General features: G+C 36.6%; 1 protein-coding gene across 8 annotated transcripts in view; it reads left to right on the top strand.

Annotated features, from left to right (window-relative positions):
- Nucleotides 1–21592, top strand: part of VDR (vitamin D receptor) — an 88874-nt gene that overhangs the window by 26833 nt on the left and 40449 nt on the right. For 6 of the 8 annotated variants that reach the window (XM_088138046.1, XM_088138049.1, XM_088138047.1 and 3 more), the window contains 2 exons: nucleotides 13422–13490; nucleotides 17064–17214. In XM_088138046.1, the coding sequence (XP_087994172.1) occupies nucleotides 13430–13490; nucleotides 17064–17214 (212 nt within the window). In that variant the 5' untranslated portion in view covers nucleotides 13422–13429. The remainder of the gene's footprint in view (nucleotides 1–13421; nucleotides 13491–17063; nucleotides 17215–21592) is intronic. The other 2 variants (XM_088138050.1, XM_088138051.1) reach the window with 1 other exon arrangement.

The raw sequence follows: 21592 nt of genomic DNA, 5'->3' as shown, positions 1-21592 counted from the left end.
GTTGGTGAATCTCACAGTTGGGTATCAAAAGTATGTCTTAATGTATGGATGAAGCAAAATTAGTAATAAAGGAAGCATAAGTGCTGGTGTCATTTTTAAAATCCATCTAGAAATTGTTGCTAGTATATAAGATAGGTGATTCCAAGATGCTGAGGCAGTTCTTTGCACTACTGTTCAGAAGGTATGTTAGTCTTTTCCTTTTTAGCTGATTTTATGAGAATAGAAACAGAGAAAGCAATTGTCAGACTTCACACTAGCCATGGCAGTAAATCTCAGGGCATTAGATACTCAGCCCTACATTCAGTAATTAGCTTACAGCAGAAGATTCTCAAATTCCACAAGGCTAAATAAGTTACTTTATTGCATATAGGAAAAAAATTATGTGGAAGATTTTCCTACTGTAGAACTCAGGAATCAAGCCTAGGCCTTTTCCTCCTGCCCTTCCAAATAAAAGGACCTTTGGTCATTCTTTTCCTGGCCTTGAGTCTCTGAACACTCAGAGACAAGTGTTCTATGTTTACATAACAATTCTGTCGGGCTTGAGTTGGTTCCTGGCTTACTAGGTTCAGCTCTTAACAGCACTGGAGAAATATTGCAAGTGGAAGACAAAAATTGGAGGCTCCCTCCTCCAAAATTCCATAACTGAAGCAGGGTGAATGCACAATAAAAATTTTATTTGGGAGTTCCTAGAGATCTTCAATAAACTGAAATTATTAATTTGTCTACATCAAATTACACCAAAAACAAAACAAACCATTTATTGATTCCCAAAATATTTGTGTAAACTTTGGTTGTCAAACTAGACTACATTAGATGAATAATTCAGTAGTTGAATAATTGATAATTGAGGAATTTAGAACGTCAAAACTTGTGTTTTGACTAAGAGAAGAGAACAAAAGTAACAATGCAAAGGCTTTCTTTTGAGATGCCCATTAAGATACCCACAGGGCACGTACTCCATAAACTGGACATCTGTATTTGTTGGAACAAGTAGACAGAAGTGTCACTGTGCATATTGCAAGTAAAATGTTGATGTTTTAGGCTTAGAAAGTCTAAAATCAGTTGCCTTATTAACTGCTTCCAAAATTAGTTTAAAATGTTTTTAGTGACTCAATCCTATACTGTATGTATTTTTTTCATTTTACTGGCTGACTTCACACGTCATACTAAGCCATAATTTGGTTTATTTGATTTTGACATAGTGCAATACATAAACCTTACTACTGTAACTGATAAACATGGAACGTTAGAGTTTATCATAATAAGTGGCTCATTATTGCACGCTCAGTTTGGGAATGCCACCAGTATAAGTACTTTACATTTTTAATGCTTTGCCTGAAGATAAGCAGCAATCTCAGATGTAGTAATTTGAAACGAATTAAACTGTTTTTCTTTCTTAGCTGTTCTCACTTGTATAGATATCAGTATTTTTCTCCCCAAAACTTTAATGTGTGCCTTCTATTATCTTCTAAATGTACTTATGTGCATAAACGGGGCTACATTCTTAATTTGGATTCATTAGTCATCTTAGTTTTATATTCCGGTACACATTTGAATTGCAGCTACATGCAGAAATATGCATTGTTATGAGAAGGGAAAAACCCTTGATTGCATGATGCTTTACAAAATGACACTGTACAAAAACATATACAGCATTTAATTACAGTCTTGCTGCAGTTTTGGGAACAACATAGTAAAGATTAAATCCCAATCCCTGATTATTAAAGTAGGCAGAAGCACTTGTAAGGGCAGTTGGGAATTCAAAATTTAGAAATGCATGGCAAGTGAGGACTATCAAATTTTATATTGGAAAAATGAGTGATTCTTCAAGAAGAACTGAGCATTTTTGGTTTATTGAGTCATCAGTGGAAGAACTTAGTAATGTCTCCTTTCTCCATAAAGCCTGGTGAGAAACATTTTCTGAAAGAATAATGCCTGATAAACAGTAATAGGAACTATAGCTTCATTGGAAGATTGCAATGTCCAGAATGCAATTGTTGATGCTGTTGTATCACTAGATAGAATCTCCTGCATATAATGCTTTTTTCTACATGCACTATTTCATCCTAATAGTTTTGCCCATTTTGGATTTAAGGGGTTTAAATATTGGAGGAGTACCGTGGTGCTCTTTAACAACCATTTGAGCTGGTTTTGTTAATTTTAAGACCAACTGGAACTGGTAAAACAATCTTGAGGGATTGGGAGAAGGTTAACTTGGAAAAGATTTAAGTAAATTGGAAATGTGGGAGCACTGTTTCTGTACAGTATTAAACATGCCTTGTTATACTGTTGTTTTTTTAACCTTCAACCTTGTTCAGATCCATATGCAAGTAAGAAACAGAGACACGCCTGTCCTGTATCTGTCAACTTCATCTTTTTAATCCTCAAATTTGCTCCATTTTGAGCAAGGAGGTCTCAGTGGAGACTTCTATCCACATTTGCATGAATGGGAGTAGAATTCCCCATGCACTTGGGTACTCTTATAAACAGGATTTCTGATTGTATAGAGGATTCTACTGTGCAGTAAAATGCCCCAGTCCCTAGTTCATACTTGGACACTCAAGTCAGCAAGAGTAGGAACAAGGAGGCTGGGTTACAGTTGCTCGGATCAGGGGTGTTTGGGGTAGCATCATGCTCCTAAAACATACTGAATACTCAGTTCAGACATGGTAACAGTTCCTGAAATTATTTTCAATAGATATTAATATAAGGACACACATTCTGATCAGACAACATATTCATGCAGCTTAGTGGTAGTGCACACAGTACATAGGCATCGTATACCAGTTCTAGTTACAAAAGTGTCAGTAATAGATCATGCAGATGATTAATTGGTCAAATTATGGGATACAGTTATAAAAATTGTGTCAATAACAATGTGGTTACAGAATGTTACTGCAACAGGAGTTGCAGTTCAAATTTAGCTAATTTCAGAAGAATGGGCTCTCTTGGGCTACTGATCTGTGGACAGCAGTACGTAGCGACTGTGCTGAATGCTCTGAGGAAAGGCTATAGAGTGGGATGGGTAGCCTTTTTTTTTTTTTGGCCAGGGATCACATATTTAAATTTTTGCCCCTGAAGGCTGCAAGTGTACTGTGATATCAGTGGGAGGTTAATCTTTATTTTTGTAACAAAAATGCATTACATTTACTGGCTGAAGGGCTTGTTTAAAACAAAATAAAGAACAACTGTACCACTGAGAAGGGTGATTTGCACCAAAATTCAGTGGTACAATCTTGGTGGCTTTGGAAAAATCACAAAATAGAGTTGGAGGGAATCAGAGATTGCTTATTCTGGCTGCAGAAGCAATCTAGGAGAGAGAAACTTTTTGTTAATCTAAACTGTTGGTAACCTTCCTAATAGTTCTTTAGCTGGATATTCCCTGCCTAGACCATCTCACTGTATTTCATTTCATTTTTTAAAAACTATTTCTTTAGCACTTATTAAGTGTTTGGTGTAATGGAAAAAAGAAAACAGTATCAGCATTAGATTAAAACTCACATGTGTATGTTTGCGTTCATGCAGAGGTAAGGTGCCTTATCATGTCTCATCAACTGTTAACCAGCATGTCACTGTATCCTTTTTTTCCTGTCTGCATATTAATTTGTAGATATATGTGAAATAATGAATGCAAGTTCTCCTGCTTGTCTTGGGTCTGAGAAATCCCAAAAGGATTCTTTGGTCAAAGATACAGACCCTCAAGTTATAGTGATGCTCCAGTAGAGGATTCTAGCTAATGAGGCAGGAACTAGGTTTTCTAATGCTTGTATAGAATAAAGGCAATTCCACTTGGGTCAGTATTAATGTATCCCCATTCATTCTGGGTCTTTGAAGAGGTGTAAAACTCTTCATTGCATTTAACTCTGTCCTATGGTTTATTTTTGGCTATATTAACTGAATGCTAATATAGCATAGCTACTCATCAGAGTTGTAAGATGATAGTGAATCAGTATGGAAATTATATTGACCAAGGGAAAAGCACTGCTTTTCCAGAGAGGGCAAAGAAGCAGTTTGCAGAAATACTGCATTTAGATAAAAAATGGAAATCAAATGTTTTGTTGTTTTTGTGTCACTAAAATTATTTCTCTTTCTTAGCTTATTTGTGCTGGAGTTCTAAAGTATTTGCATAGGTTACATTTTAATGGCTGGAGCTATTAAAGGTCAAAGAAGGCATAATGTTACATTTCAGTCTGAAAACAGATATGCATAATTTAATATTCTCCTGAAAATCCATCTCTTTGCAAAGTAATTGTTCTTTTGGATTTCAAAGGGGGGGAAAAACCCAATAGTATTACAGTGCTTTCCGTAGTCTCAAGGAAACCATTCATACCTCTGCACTGAGGAGTATATAGAGGAATTTACCAGACTGTTACTCAAAGTTTGTTCATTTGCCGTCAGTTTTGCTTCTTTAGATTTCGGCTGCTGGCAGCTTTTTTGAAGAGAGCATCCAGTTGAGAGCAACTGTAGCCCAGGATATGCCATCACATCGTCTGCATAAATCCCTTGAGAAAAAGCTTGTGTTGTCTATAGCTTTCAGATAAAATCCATTTGTAATAGGAGGCATTTTGGACCCTTGTTAAATATAACTGCAGTTTTGTGTGACAATTCCAAGCAAAGCTCTTCATTTGAGGATGCAAATAGATGTGTGTTGGATGGATGCAACCTGAGGTGTCTTGAGTGCAAGGTGAAGGTAGATGGAACATTGACAAGCAAAGGGAAGAGGAGGGATCGTGTGGGACAAGGATGGAAAAGCAACGTAGCAAGGAGAATGGAAATAAACATAACATGCAAATTCAGATTAGTGGCTGGGTTTGGGGAAGAGACAAAAACAGTAGCTGAGGGGAAGGCATGAAGATTAGATAATCCGTGCTGTCAAACATTCTTTCTTTGGCCTAGAAATGTCTTTCCTCTTTGATAAAAGTCACTCAGGGTCTGTGATAAAATCTAGTATAGAAATCTTGGTGCATCAAATGGTCAAGCTTAAGATTTGCAAAATATTAATTATCTAGGCAAGCAACAATTAACATCAAATTTGAACTGATATTTATGGTATCTTTTTCTTTTTCTTTTCTATTCTAATTAATAGAGTGGAAATCTTTCATTTTATAACCTTTTATTTTCGTATATGTTCAGTGTGTGATAACCTATTACTAATTGACACCCTGCACATTTCCCAATCACAGTTCTTGAATTAGCAACATCTGTCTGTCAGTGGGTATATATTTACAGCATCATCTAGGTTAGCAGGTTAAAAATAGGCAATTACTTTGCACTATATGTATTTTGGAACTAGGGATAGAACGGAAGGCACTGCATGCATCTATTGCTGGGTCTCCCTGTTTAACAGAACATAGTATTCCTAAAAGCTGTCATGTCGTCTTCACTTGGCACCCGAATCACATTCTTTATAAAAGATATAGTTACTTCTGCATGATCCTTTTGCTAGGCGCCTGTCTTCATTGCACTCCATGTGTAGCTGCTTTTTTAACATGGATTTGCAGGCCAGCAAATGAGCGGGTAGTTAATCATTCATGCAAAGAGCTGTAACATGAAGCACCTGTTCCCATCTCTGTTTCTGTGTCGTTTCTGTTATGATAGTACTAATCATACTATGTTTTCAGCTCTTTCAGCCTCAATATTAATGGTACTGAAGGCCTTGTGCTTTTCCCCCCTATGTCTTTCATTCAATTCATATTGCTAGTGTGTGCCTCATGAATGCTGCCCCCATCCGCTATTTGTTCGCTACTGGCTTAGGTTCCAGTATTAACCTCTCTATTTGGGACTCTTGGTAAACCAGAAATTGCCAAGTGTATTTGGGGATCAGAGTATTTTGCCCCATTTAGCATCTTTTTCTCCGAAATGCTTTCCATCTCATCTTTACTCATCAATGTTGGCTCAGAATCGAGTATTAAAAATACTTAGCCATATTTCCAAACATTTATGTATAACGAAAGTGCTGGTCCTCAATCTTTCCCTTCTATCAAAAAACCCTTTATTTCAGATACATCATGCTAACAGTAATGCAGCAAAAGGAATTCCTTACTTGCAAATGGTGAAGCAGTCATGAACAGTACCTTTCCCTAACAGTACATTGCCACTAACTGTAGCCTGACTCCCAGAATTCCTCAGCTAATGTAGTCTCATATGTAGACAAAGTCCACGCATATGGGTAACATCCAGGTCAGGAAGCTTCAGTACTACATTCAAGAGAGAATGTTGGTTTTCTTTTAAACACTCTTTAACAATTCCATTGACACTGAAGTAGCTCAGAGAAAGTTTACCCTGTGAGTCCATTTTGTGTTCCTTAATGGTGAAAGGAAAAAAATGGATATCACAAACTATGCATTTTTACCTTTCAGTCACATATCTGTTTCCCACTGCTAGTTACCAAACATGCACATCGAAACATCTATAGCTAGTGATCTGTGCTGATTCTCCTTACCTGATCCTGCACCCCAGAGCTCAGTTTTTTGTTCCTATGGTGTGGGGTTTCAAGACGTCTCCATCCAATAGTTTGCTTGCAGGATTTCATTGTTCAATTCATAGTTAACCGGGAAGGCCAAACCTGCAGTTCCAACAAAGTTATGCATTCATAGAGTCCGATGGAGGACTGTTTCAGAGATACAACATGGCTTTATGTACCGTTAATACAGTCACAGTCTTCTGTATGTGTGCAGCTTCACAGATAGGATGTTCACGTCTATCTTAGCAAAGCAATTTCTTTCATTATGCCTCTTCAGGTTTCTGCCTTATCTTGTATAAAATGTGCTTGTTTCTCACATATGTTGGATTACCCAAAAATGGCATAGAAGAGCAACTTGCTTGTTATAGGTCTTGGTAATAATTATTTTGTAAGTCACAGAATTCAGCCCCTTTCTCTGTGCAGGAGCTAGTATTATCTATCTACACAAATACATGTGGTCTCTTTTTCTTTAAGCTTATGTAAACTATTGCAGTTAGGACTTTGGATTGGAAGTCAGATGCTGGGCCTCCTTGAGCCTGTTAATTGAGGGTTGCGTGTCTGTAAAAGGCTATCTTTGCTGAGGCTCAGTATGACTACATAGTTGAACCACAATTACAGATAGGTCACCTTTCTTCTCGTTACTTTTGATTTCTTAGCCATGAATTCCTCTGGGAAGGGATTTGAGGGTTTTCTCCTCTAAGGAATCCATATTGGGACAAATATCAGCCTGTCCTTCATTCTTCTTACAAATAAATCTGAAAGATGTGGGAAAGATTGAATTTGCTTTCTTAATGTTTGCCAGGGATGTCTTTTTCAGCTTTATTTAATATTTTAAAAGCATGGTTTGCTTATGTAACATTGGACTCTTTACAGAGAAGTCTTTTTGATGGACCAGTATGAACCTCCAACAATTGTTACAGATACCATAAAAAGAAGTAAGCATCTCTGCCAAGAACCCACCATATATATATTTAAATAAAATACAATTCTTCTCTGCCTCCATCCAGACCAGCAATTTTTTGTAATCCAAAAGAGCGAAGTGGACTTTTGGAGATCCACATTTCCCTCTCTTGGGCTAGCCTCTCCTTAAGAATGGCATGCTTTACATTTGAAGTATATTTATCTTGTTTCAGTGTCTCAGAGATAACAGCAAAACGTCATATAATTTTTGTCTAGGAAGAAACAACTGTAACTATTTTGGTAGGAGTAAAGTCAGAGAGATTTAGTACTGATCACACTTTGATCAAAGAAAGGGGTTAGCTCATGTGGGAAACACAACTTCTGAGGTATTTTCCTTCAGCAGATATGTAGAGGTAAATTTCTTGGAGACTTATCAAAAGGCACTAATTACCTTTCTGAACTTTGGCATAATGCAGATTGTATCATATATAATCATTCCCTCATCAAAGACTCCAAGTTCAGTTTGATGGTCATGCAGGTAAAACACAAAATTCCACAGTACTCCGCAGCTCAACCTCAGCAGTCAACCAAAGACCACAATATAAAGGTTTAGCTGAGAAGAGCTCAGTACTGTGGAAAAATTTAATAAAGGTAGCTTTGTCTCTCAACTAAAAATTATGCAGTTTACAAGTGGTAAAAGCAACATTGCATCACAGCTTGGCGTAGACTGTAATTTGGGAAGTTCCCAGTTCTCAAACCTTACTTCAGTTTTGAATTTGCTGAGGTGTGGCCTTCAACAAATCAGTATCCCTTGCAGACATAGTGTGCAGCCTGTAATACATATAGATTAATTCTGGCCTTATTGTAGGTTTGCTGTAGGAATTACCAAGAAAATTATGTAATATATTGTGAACGCTTAAATATAATATAAATGGCCTGTTGACTCAGTGTTTTATCCTACTCAGTGAATAACAGGGGGGCAAGTCCATCGCTCCTGTATTTCCTCCAGGATTCAGTCTATAGTATATTGTGAGGATGTCAAGCCTTTTTCAAAGCCATAGTGAGTTTAGTGGGAAGTCTTTTGGGTTACTTGACCTTTTAAAGAGATCTTCTTAAGTATGCCAGCCAAAATAGTGAAATACTGGAGCAAGTTTTATTTTATTTTATTTAGCACATTTATGTGGCTGCCCTTTTTAAGAAATCTAAGCAGCTAACAAAAAACATAGATAAAAACACACTTAAAAAAACATGAAACAGACCAATTTAAGAATGAATGAGGCATCTCACAATTGTTTGAGACAAAACATCCATGCTGGTATCTACTAGCATCCTGGCCCTAGCCAGGTGGTCAGGACCTTCTGGAAAGACAACAGGTTTGGGGGAGGCTGTTCCATAGGGCAGGTGCCATAACAGAGAAGGTATATCTTTTGGATCTTGCTAAATGACATTGTCATTCTAAGTGCTGCAGCTGAACCTACAACTCCCAGCATTACTTGCTATTGGGAGTGCTTCCTAGAATGCTTGGAGTTGCAGATCAGCAATATCAGAAAGACTATGCTGTTGCTTATTCATGTCCTAGTCAGATTCTCTGGCCATTTAGGTGTTTGAAAGGACACCTTGATTCTGTGAAATGCTTGGTTAATTTATAGTAGTTCTAGTTCCTCAAAACAATCAATCTTTGTCTTAAATTTATGTTGCATGAAACAGTTCTGTTTTTAATAGCATCTATCTGCAAATGAAATGTTGAACTTTCATTGAATTCTGTACAGTTTGTAAACCATTTATGACGTCTTTATTCCAAACTTGGAACATGCACAAATCTTCTGACGAGGCAGAAAACAAAGAAGAGGAAGAGAATTCTGATTACATTTACTGAAAATTTTCCCTTAAAGTGCTGGGGCTTTTTTTTCTAGAAAAACTAAGTTGCAATGGTGTTATGAACATTCTTATTGGTTTCAGAAGATAAAAGTTGTGTTCCCTTGATAGTAAAATACTGCATGTTTTGAAGACGTATTTTGTCTGGTCATGTTCCTTTTTAAATTTATTGTGGCATGAGTTATTTATTAATTTATTTATTTCATTAAACTTATTAGATTAGTCTATTATTTCACTTTATATTCAACAGTGTCTTGGATATGAGTAAGATCCATGGGATGTATGTAGGATGTATTTTGGCAGGCTTACTCCAAATTGTGCTTTAATTGTAAATGCATGGTTTGTTTTTCATTCCACCAACCCAATATGCTGTCTTCAGTTCAGGGATCAATTCAAAGTTTTGCTTACGTCTGAACCACAAAATGATCATTTCTCTTATTACAATTGAAAAATAAGTTTAAAAACCTATAGGATCAGCATATATATGCTGCTTTAGGTGCTTCATAATATCAGAAAATAAGACAGACATCAAAAATGTATGTTGGATAATCTTCTGTAGGCATTTGAATGGAGTGCTTCCTATTTTTTTAAAGAAGAAATGGTAAAGCTACTGGGATTTTTATTAATAACAATTAAGTGCCAGATTTAAATCTTATGAAATGTAGTTGGAATTGAACTGATCAATTGAATTGATCTGGTAGGGTTGGGGAATTCTGGGAGTTGAAGTCCACTCATCTTAAAGTGGCCAAGTTTGGACAACACTGGATTAGTGAAAATGATGCCATATACACCATGATTTGTCCAGCCAGCAAATAGGTAGCTTTTTCTGTTGGAAAAAACTCCAGGTGACAATACACAACAAAACAGCAGAGGAGTTAATTTGGGGGGTGGGGAACATCTGGAAAATAAGTCCAAAGTTGGGTCTAACCTGTATTTAAATCATATAACTAGCAGAGAGTTGCAAATTGTATAGAAACTACAGATTTTTTTTTAAAAAAATTTAATTTTAACAGGCTTTTGATGTGTTGATTCTTGTGAAAGACTACAACAGCTATTTATTACATGTATAGATTCATACATTTATTTATTAAATGTATAGATATGTGTAAACATACCTAGCTATATCTTCCTAAACAGGAAAACACCTGTTTCCTGATTATCACATTATATTCTACCTTTCCCACAGTTCCACCTTTCCCTACAACACCAACCCTATGAGGTAGGTTGGGGTGACTGAGTTACTGGCTCAAAGTCCCACAGTATGTTTTCATGGTTGAGCATGGACTAGAGCTTGGCTCTCCCTTTTCCTGGTCCTAGCCCAAAATCTTAACCACTACACTATATTGGCTAGCTTATTTATTGATTTATCACCATTTTAACCACAGTTTCATTGTTAAAAACCAATCCCAAACTGGGGAATTTCATAGAATTATTATGTATTATTTATTGAGTTAGCAAAAGGGCAATAAACTGTGAAAGTACTGAAACTGGCAGGTCCTTTCCCACAGCGAGAATGAAGAAGTAGCTGCTTAGGTTTTGGGAATTTCATCTGAAAGATGTGTTAGTCATTGTTTAATGATATATTCATAATTGTGTTTAGAGAAAATTCATCTGCCTCTTTATTATTTGGCATGTGAGTATGTATCATATGGAACTAATTAAGACCTAGTAATTGCAGCTATATAAATGAGGCCAAGGGACTAGACTATAGCATACTAAGAAATGTATACTAAAATCATAAAAAGGTGCTAGCTTAGCCTGTTAGGGCCACTGGTAGCTAAGATTTCCATGGAGAGAGAGCCTCACACAAAGACAGGCTTCATGTCACAAAGACCCATGGCTTGTTTGAGTTTGGCTTATTGAATAAACCACAGTTTTCTGGGTTCACCACAACATGCCACGCTAAAATTGAATAAACCCAATTATGGTGTAGCATGTATGAACCAGTCTACTTTTCCAGAGGACAGATTGTGCTGCATGCATGAGGTTTTTCTTAAGCCTTTCCCCCAATTTTAAGTGAAGGATTGTAACCTTTAAGAGGTATTATTTTACCCCAGTTAACTGAAGGAAAAATTTCAAACATCTCAAGAAAAGAAGCAATGAAATAATTTGCAAGCTTCAGGGAACAGACCATAATTAGAGGACCTACCCGGTATCTTTTAAGCAATCTGTTTTTTGTCTGTATGTATGTGACAAAGGCAAAAAAAGAAAAGAAAAGAAATCAGGCAAATCATTGCAATGCAGAATGATCATCTCTAGCCCAAGGGAAGTGAAAATATCTTAGAAGTGTGAGATTCTGTTGGTGAAAGATGCTCTTGTGGGCATTCAGAAAGATTGTCTTCTTTGACCAAGATGTCATTTGGCATTATTTCTTTAATGAGGTAACAGCCAATATCAGGTATTAGCAACTCTGCCATGATACTGAAATCTGTAATTGTTGGAATGGGCTAGAAGTCTCTTGTTTTATTCCTGAATCCCATTAATGGATGGAAGTGGCCTGTGACCATCTTAACTAATTTAATCTCTGGGTTGTATGTTCCTGGTAGAATAGAGATCTGGAATTTGCAAATCCTAGCTCTAAATTTGGTTACCCAGTGAACCAGCATGATTGAAAGTTTCAAAGTGCTAGTCTACTCAGGGGCCAACTTCAGCACTGAATTTAGGTATATCTGGAGGTGTCTAAGAAATCACTGTTCTTGTGAAATCTGAGGATTACATTCATATTTTAAAATTAGCTGGTAACTAAAAATTACCCAGTAACCAAAGAAACATGTTTAATTCCAAAAGAAGGTAGCTGTGGTTTTGTGAATTGGGAGAAATGGTGTGAGTGGGAACTGATGTTCCAAAGTATTTTTTAAAGAAACAATAACATAACCTTTCAAAAAATATGCACAAAGACAGGATTTTTATGTTTCCGTGTATGGTATGCTTACAAAGGACCAATCTAATTCTTGTTACAGTCTAAGAAGAATGCTGTGTCATATTGAAGTGTATGTATGTTATAATAATATAAAGTAGCTGTAGTCGTCGTCTTTGCTTGCCAAATCTGCCTTCAATGGACTGTAAGGATTGTGCCTGTATAATAAATGATAGCAACCTCAGGACGGATTGTAGTGTGCTTAACTACTGTAAAGTAGTGGGTTACTGTATTGCACTGAATGATAGAATTAAATTCTAAAAGCTACATTGAAAATTAAGGAGAATTAGTTTTTGCATTTTTAAACAAACGAAACCTATCACTTCAATAAACTTAATTTAGTAAAACAGTGTTTGTTGCATTTTTTAAAGTGCCATTTAGAGGTCTGTGTTGTGCAGATTGTACTATTGTACTATTCTATCTGTGGTTAACTAACAAAGTTTAACCATAAAAAGTGCAAATTCATGAACCTGAACAATTCTTCAAATTCCTAAGTGCCAGTTTAAGTATATTGGATAATAAGCCCGCTGATAATGAGTTGGCTATGATAAAGGAAACCTGTAAGTGCTATCTCTGTTTCACTCCAGAAAACAACGATATTGTTACACTGTATACTGTTTAGAAATATTTGTCAGATAAACCATGAGGAAATTTTGTTCTTTTTACATTGTCACATCCCTTCTATTTAATTGGGTGTTACTTCTAGAAAAGAATAATCCCTCGGTGCTGAAGGCCCCTCATGTAGCTAGTTCTTGATATTTTTGAGAATTTTCAATTTTTCCTTTGCAGGGCCCTGAACACAGCATGGAACTAGCAAAAAATCAGGAATCTGGCAGCATCTTTTCTGACTAACAGGTTTTATTAAAAGGCACGCACTTTTGTGAGCTGCAGTTCACTTCATCACTGTCTTTTAATACAAATTGTCAGTTGGAAAAGGTGCTACCAGAATCCTCCTGATTTTTTACCACCATAGACTAACATAGTTCTCCTCCTACAATATCTGGAACTAGCATTATCTCTCACATTTCTGAGGTGATGTTACAAGAAGCAGTACTGAAGTGACACCTTATTTTTTTCTGACTTGTGCTTAGGTGTGGTGGATTATTTGCAGAGTACCACGCCTTATTCTTTAATGTATGTTGCTTACGTCAATAGGCTGGAGTTAAAAGCTAGAGTAAATTCCCAAACTCAAAGCCAAAGGTGAGATTTGGACACTCTCTTGATAATTGTTGGATGTTAACTTTTTATAATAATTTTGGATTGCAGGTGGTTCCATGTCAGAGTTTCAGAGCTCGTGGGAATTATATCAGCAGATCCCAAATGATCTGGATGTTGGTAAAGTACCTCGCTTTCTTGCAAAAATATTCCTTTGAAGTAAAATATGATACTACTTCTGCCAGAGAGGAAAAATAAATTGTGTATTTTGAAATTACGTTGTCTCAGCCATTTTGAAAAGCCTGATGGACAAATGAAAATCATCTGCTCTTTGATTCTTCTTGAATAACTCAGGTTTTTGCATATATTTTCTTTGGTATTGGGATCTGCAGCTGATATAGGGCTGATTTTGAATGAAATATGATCGTTTTTCAGCTGTGACCTACTTTTTGTTGAAGTACAAGGGGGAAAGCTTTCAAAATACCTAAGTGCTTGTGTGGGTAAAAGATAGAGCTCTGAATAAGGATAATAATTTCTGATCTCACCTCTGCTGTGAGCTTAAGATGGACATCTCTGATTTTATGATGTCAGCCTTTTATTTGCAAAATGAAGACAATAGATGATTCTCTGCTTATTCTACATGTTGTCTTCTTATAGTAGCAAAAGTCATCAAAATGCTTTTCTACACACTTCTATATATTATAAAATGCTAAGCATTATTGCTACATATGTCTCCATGCTAGATATTATTAGCTGTATTTTTCCACTTGTACTTCATAACATTTGTGGTGGAGCACAAATTGTTTATGTGAGAGTGTGTGCTGATGTTAGAACATAACCATGGAAGGGGGGGGGGCTTGAAAGGATGATAGAGACAAGGATTGTGAAGCCTAGCTTCATCAATAAGAAAAGCTTACTGATCACTTTTCTCTTAATCTCAGTGGAAGCCCTCCTCTGACATGGTAAAAAAAGACAATATTTCACCTAAGGAGAGATAATGACCCCCAATCATGCAGTTCCATTTTTCCCCCATGCAAAGGATTGTTTTCAGCAGAGGAAAGATTCCTTGGTCTACTCATGAATGTAGGATCATGAATTTTCAAGAGTCCTAACTTGCACGAAGACCTTCCATGAAAATAGAAGGCTGTCCTCTGCAAAGAGTTATTCTGCACATGGAGAGCAGTGGCAGAGGGGGTGGAGCTAACATCTCCTTCTGTATAAAAGCCTATATGCATTACAGGTGCCTGAAGGTTTCATTCTTAATGCAGTGGCTACAGTGCATGTAAGTGGTTGTTTTCAGCTCTGCTGATTTGGAATTCTGGAATCCTAACAGATTTGTGGTACTACTGGGCTAACAAAGACAATCTGAGCCTTGGGCTAGAATATGCTGTAAAACTTACTACATGGAACAGTGTTGAATAATGATTCTAGTGTTTAATCAAACCACATACAAAGAGATTGAGCAGTATGCAAACTTTTTAGGACCCTTAGAGTCCTCTTCTGGCTGACTGTATAGTGTATTGAAATCATGAACATTGGGCTGGTTGATAATACTTGTAATGTTTAACTGTATTAAATTAATAACAAACTTTTCCCAGTGTTGTAGAGAATCAATTATTCTTAGTTTGCTTGATAGTCTTCCATAATTGTGTTTAGGTTCTTCACAAACATTGGTCCAAGGGGATACCACCTGTCCCTCATTCTTTGTGTATATTCCTTTTGTAGATACTACTGGCTGCTCTATAGATATAGTTTCAGTTTTAAGAAAGATTTAATCAAGCCTGAGTTGCTAAAAACATTAACTTCTCCATCCTGAGTTATAAGCTAAGATTTCAGTTGATAATAACGGCTTCCACGGTGGTAACATTGGGGGAACTATTCTGGTACATGAGAAAATCTTTCAGACCCTTCAATTGTTTGTTTGTTTGTTTTTCCAGCTATAGGCAATCATTTACATGTAGACTTTATAGCCAGGTCAAAGAACTTTTAAGTTTAAATGCTTATCTTCCATTTATTAAATTGGATTTTAAATAGTCACATTACTCTCTTAAATCATTTTTACTCAGTGGAATTGTCGGATGGAATAAACTAACATTCCATCTGACAATTCCACTTTTGCGCTGAATGTAATCATGTAGCCAGTAGTGAAAGCAAAAGTCAGCAAATTTCCAGAAGGTTGCTCATAGAACGGTCAAGAACTTCTATGAGCAAAGCATTGTGGGATTTTCATTCATGAAAAAGCAACATGACATACATTAATTGCTTGTCTGAATGTCATTTCTGATATACATGAGACTTTAATGGAAAATGACAAAGATTAACAACTCGTAACTGGTTAGTACAAATTTAAACATGCAGTTAACACAGTAACTAATGAGTGCACTTCCTATTTGGACAGACGGTCAGTGTTTGCCATACTTAAAGGTCAGAATTTCCAGATAAGTGGAAAAGAGAAATTTGTGCAGCAGCCCCTTTTTATTTTTAAACAAAAACAAGCATCCTTTTCAAACAAATATTAGCTACCCTGAAGTGGCAGTGAGAAAGAGAGCAAGAAAGAAATGAGAATAAAGAGCACCATTTCCCTATCCCATGTTATATACCTTTGAGGAAAATGGAAAGTAAAACTAAATTCTTGCTTTTGGCTCAAAGTACAGGTGAAAGGGCAAATCCTTTTTTTAAAAAAAACATTCTCTTCCCACTGTGTTCTAAAACAAGGAATGAGGGCCATTTAGAACCAAATGTATAAAATCAGTTTTATTTTTTCAGAGTGTCTTCCAAAAAAATCTTTTCCACCCATGAGCCTCAGTGCCAGAATTGAGAGAAAATAACTTATGGGGCCATAAGCTGCAAAAAAATAAATGTGGGCAGAGGGAAGTTCATCTGCTCTTAACAAACAGAATTGCCAGCTATTAACATGTGGGTCTGTCACTAATACATATTATTTGAAGCCAGTCCTTTCAGATACAGATCTTTTTTTTTTTTAAACTGAGCCCACCATATGTTATGTACATGTTGCAGAACAGCTTTTAAAAAAAACCTGATGTAGAAGTGGACCATAAGAGATTTTCAGTAACTAACCCCTGATAAATATTCCAGATACTTGGCTCTCAGTTTTTAGCATTAATTGAAAAGATTCTGCTTCTAGTGGGAACATAAAAGAAACATTTGAAGGAATAAACTGTTGAGATACTTGTTCTGTCATCACTGTATGTTGTTAAGATTAATAAGAGAAGCAATGCGTGTAGTTCTCCTCTCTGTAAAGTGAGAATTAGAAGGCAGAGTTCTGACTCTTCCTTGCAATTCTGTTTCCTTTTCATGTGAAATCTCACAGTATGAAAAAGGAATTATTTTTCACTCTTTCTTTGTTTGAAACATCACCCTCCCCCAGATTTGGTATAAACAGTGGAACTATACCATGAGAACTTTTCTTTTGAAAAGGTAATGTAGGAATATCCTGGTTCTGCAATATTTATTTCCTGTAATTCAGCCATTTACGTGAAGGTGAGCAGACAAAACAGAACTTGTTGCAGGATATGTTTTTAGCATCCAGAAAATCAGGAATGTGTTTGTCAAGACCTGTACATCGTGAATGAAACATCTTACTGTGCTCAGGGAAATATTCATAACCAGTGTGATAATGGGATGAGAGAACTTCTTTACTGTGGCTATATTACGCAGTATATTTACTCTGAGTATATTCACTCAGAAATTATTATGATGAAGTTAGTAATCTTTACATTTCTTCTGTCATAGAAATGGAGCCCATGGCACCTTGTCCATCCTTTACTGATGCAGCCAATGACTTTGACAGGAACATTCCCCGGATCTGTGGTGTTTGTGGAGACAAAGCTACCGGCTTTCATTTTAATGCTATGACCTGTGAAGGCTGCAAAGGATTTTTTAGGTATGTGGTTTTTCTCTTAAACTAATACAGTTTTGGCTTATCTTTTTATTTATTTATATTTCAAATTTGGTCCTCACCCATCTCACTAGGTTTTATTGGACCAGCAGTTTCTTCTTTCTTGCCATCAAAAATCAGTCAAAAAAAGATGATTTCTTTTCTTCTTCTTAAACAAATGCAACAAAATGATAATATCTGTAAAACCTCTTTAAAGAAACTCAACCTACATATTTATAGTCTAAGGAAGGAAAAGGGCATATAAATTGTTTGGCCTCCAATATGGTGACTAGCTTTTAGATGGGAAACTATTCGATTAGAACCTCAAACTGAACTTATTCCTATAGTATTTCATGTATACAAAATTTGCTGTCACCAGAATAAGTTGGGACAGTGGGAATATTTGAATCGTTTTTTAAATGGAATAGAATGGCAAATGTAAATTCCATTTGGCATCTGTAGATATATGGATGAATGAAACAGGAATTAAAAATTGGGGTCTGTTTGATAGAGAATAAACAGAAGTAAAAGGTGAAACTGTTCAGAGTAAAGTTATCTAAAGCACTGTTCCTTCTTTTTTCAGAGTGTGGAAGTATAGTCTGTCTTTTAGTGAAGTAGAGAACTGGCCTCAGCATGACCAACTGTAATTGGGGATATTTTCATATAGTTCATATAGGAACTAATATGTTTCCTATTCAGGGGTTTGTTTCTACCTGGGTACAATATGAGTTTTCTTACTTGTTGCAAATGCACTCTGTTAATGAATACAAGCACAGTCCTGGGGAGAGGAAATAAGAAAGCAGCTAACTTTCATCACCTAATTTAATTCTGGCTAAGAGGAAATTAGCATTGCATATGCACTAGCCAAGAGTGTTCCAAGAACAATAATCAGTTTAGCATATTTCGTACATGAGATGCTTAGTTCTCATATAGTACATTTCTATCATTATGACATTTGAGGTTTTCCTGGGAACCATTGGCTTAAAATGATGCGTAATAGTAGCTATAATCAAGAGCTGAAGCATGACTAATGAAGGGAAATCTCACATGTATTTAAGACTACAATTGGAAGGTAAGAACAGCATTGATATGAGATTTACATAAACCCTACACTGGAATTCTAAAGGACAATTTCCTCTTAATGTGATTTTTTTTAATTGCAACATTTCTATAGGAGATGTATTTACTTTGCAAAATAGAAAATTAGATAGAAAGTTCTGCATACCATAGACATCGCATCCAGATTTCCAGTCAGGCTACAGTGCACTTGGCTAACCAGAACTGCAACATTTTCTTCAATTAGAGTTGCTTAAGTGAGTAACTCATCTGTCACAGGTGCATTTCCACACTAAGACTGGTGCCCTCAGCTAATCAATCATGCACTGTCTGTCCTAGACATGAAACACATCATGTTAGGTTTTTCCTCATGTTAATGGCACATTACCTGAAAGAACTGATAGGTACTTGGGAAAGTAATGAGTGCGGCTTTGAGAGCGAGTACTTCACTCCCTATAGCATGTTGTCAGAATGTAAACAATTCTTTCAGAGGCATTCTGAAAATCATAACTTGAATTTTTTGACTAAGGAAGATCTCCACCTTTCATAGAACACATGTGTAACTCAGTGTTCCCCAACAGTATGGCAGCTAAGGTACAGTGCTTTTCTGAAATAAAAACTGAAGACTTACCACTAGCAGTGTCAGTACCCGCAGAACATGGGGTCATTTAGAGCCAAGGAGTTGTACGCTGAGCCCTTAGAGCTGTGGGGAGGCCGGCGGCAGGAGCTGAGTGGTCTGAAGCAAAATTGGTATGATGCTTGGGTCACTTTGTGTCACAAAAGGTTGCTTTGAGTATGAAAGAAGCAGAGCCTCAAAGCCAAAAAGATTGCATACCCATATCATAGAGTAATAACTTGTGTAGAGATTCAGTGGAAGAATCTTTATTGGGCTTTGGAGTGTGATCAAATAATTTCTAGTGCACAAGGGAACATTCAGAAGAGAAGATTAAGACGAAGCAACTTTCTTTGGAAGTATGAGCAAGTCCTGTTAATGTGTCTCAATGTATACTTTGTAAATTATTGTTCTAGGCCTATAGTTAGATTCACCTGAAATTAGTTTTTGTTTAAGAAATGTATTAATTACATGTTATTAATTTAAGATACATTTGTCAAGAAAATTGGTTCTGTGCCTTGGGAGATCCAATGCTTTCCAGAATTTTTAACAAAATGAAAGAGGGATTAACTGTGATTAGCTAGAAGCTAGTTAGCTAGAAGCTAGAATACAATAGCTTTCTTAAGGACTGGTTTGCTCCCTCCTTCTTTTCTCTTCCTCCGGTGTGGGTGGGAGGAAGAATTTAGAAGTTGTAACTTTTACTTTACTGTAGTCTAATCAAACTTTGTGTTACAACCAAGCTGGAGGGTGTTTAGTCTTTTGTTGTCAACTGACACAAATGAATATGATAGGTTATAAAGTTGGTTTATTTAAAGTAACCGTGATGTGGGCTTGGATACATGCTTGGAGAAGCGACTGAACTGTGACAGTTTTTTCTCCACTGCTCAGAGTACCTTTGCCCAGCTTTGTCAGCATACATGTGATTATTATCTCTCATTATTTGAAAGATTTAAAAACTTACCATGTGGCAGTTTTAGGGTTTTTTTCCTTAGATTCCCATTATTCTACTTAAAGAGTTTCTTTAGATCAATTATCTCTGATTTCCACTGTTACCTTTATTCTGCATCAATCTACAGTTTCTTGTTGAAATGAATTTTTGCAGCAATCTTAAATTATCTCTGTTTCTTTAAATGAATGGAATCATCTGTCTCTTCATTCCTCTTATGCTTTTTACCCAAGCTGCGTCTTAGACATTAAGCTTTCTGTAACATCACCACTGGGAGTAAATTCAATAGTGGTGGGATATAAATGCAATAAACCAACCAATGAATACATGATTTCTAAATACACTCCAGGCAAACTAATTTTCTGGTGTGAAAAGCTTTGGAAGTGGAAGATTGCAGACCAGGATCTCCATCCCAAAACTACTTTGTGTAAAGATGCTGAAACCAGATTTGCTGGAACTTCATATCCATAATTGTATTCTGTATTGAGCCTACATTTCTACTGCTAAACTTGTCTATATGAGAACTAATAAATTCTGTAAAACTTGTCCACATATAGTTAATACTTTAAAGCAAGACACAGGGCACCTCTTCACACCTGTGTTAATGTGCGTTCTTCCCAACCTTGAATTGGCAGAAATGTCAATATGACTTGTGCTGACTCCACTGCAGAGCTTTACTGTGCCTCTGCAGTGTAGACAGGGAGTGGTGCTGTCCTTACAGAGTGAACATGGGACAGTTTCAGGGCAACACTAGATAGATTGTGTCACCTCCTGGTGGCAAAAACAATGACAAATTCCTCTCCAATAATGTGTGGCGTGAAGGGGGCTTGCAGCAATTGCCTGAAACAGAGGGTTTAGACAGTTTCAGGTTGCCAGAATGGTCTTTTGGAAGGCAGTTATTTTTTTAGTGGCAAGTTGGTGGCCCTGAAGAGAGCTTGCAGGTCTCTTCCTGCATCACAGTGTGTCCCTACTACATGCCCCATCACCCAGTCAGCTGGTTGAGGGTTCTTTTATCTTTGATACAGGAATATCCAGCTTCCAGAAGTTGGACATGTTAACATGGATATTTTATTTATTTATTTATATTTCAAATTTGTCATCTAGGCATTACGTGGACAGATTCCCCTGGCAAGCCAGGTGTCTGGTCTATCTCCGTTTCCCCACTTGGGAGCTGACCACATGAAATGTTGCTTTAGGCAGACATTCCTGAAGTGGATAATGGGAAATAAATGTATCTGGATACTCACCACCTATAATAGGCTGGGTACTGCCCTCAGACTATTATATGTCTAAGGTAGACATGACAGATGATGTGAAAGAGGATGAAAGATACTGAAAATAGATCATGAAGAACTGAACTGAAGGCAATGAGTAGAGCAGGTAAAAACAGTTATCAAAATAATGAGTGAATGAATATATAAAATGAAGTGAGAGAAACCCTTAAATGTCTGAATATCTTTGCTTGCAGATTTTGCTACATGTTAAAATGGTTAACCAGATATCAGGCATGATTTGAGCTAGATAAATAATCTTACCTCCCATGTTAGGAATGAGAGATAGTGCTACCTTGTGTAGTCTACCTTCTCTTTTACCTGAGCGCTAGACAAAATATAGAATTTTCCTTCTTCCTACTTAATAAATAGCATAATACAAGCTAGGGATTAATATCATAGGAATTGAAATTTCTGTTAGCTGGTGATTTTGGGAAGGGAGAATCACAAACAATGTAATACTGTAGCTTCACAGTATACGTCTTATTAAACTTTTAG

Source organism: Python bivittatus, unplaced genomic scaffold, assembly GCF_059951505.1.
Source record: "Python bivittatus isolate LINGU-HERP-01145 unplaced genomic scaffold, Pbiv_v1 ctg000220_np1212, whole genome shotgun sequence".
Taxonomy (NCBI): domain Eukaryota; kingdom Metazoa; phylum Chordata; class Lepidosauria; order Squamata; family Pythonidae; genus Python; species Python bivittatus.
The sequence above is the reverse complement of the archived record's forward strand: the minus strand, read 5'-3'. Positions and strand labels throughout refer to the sequence as shown.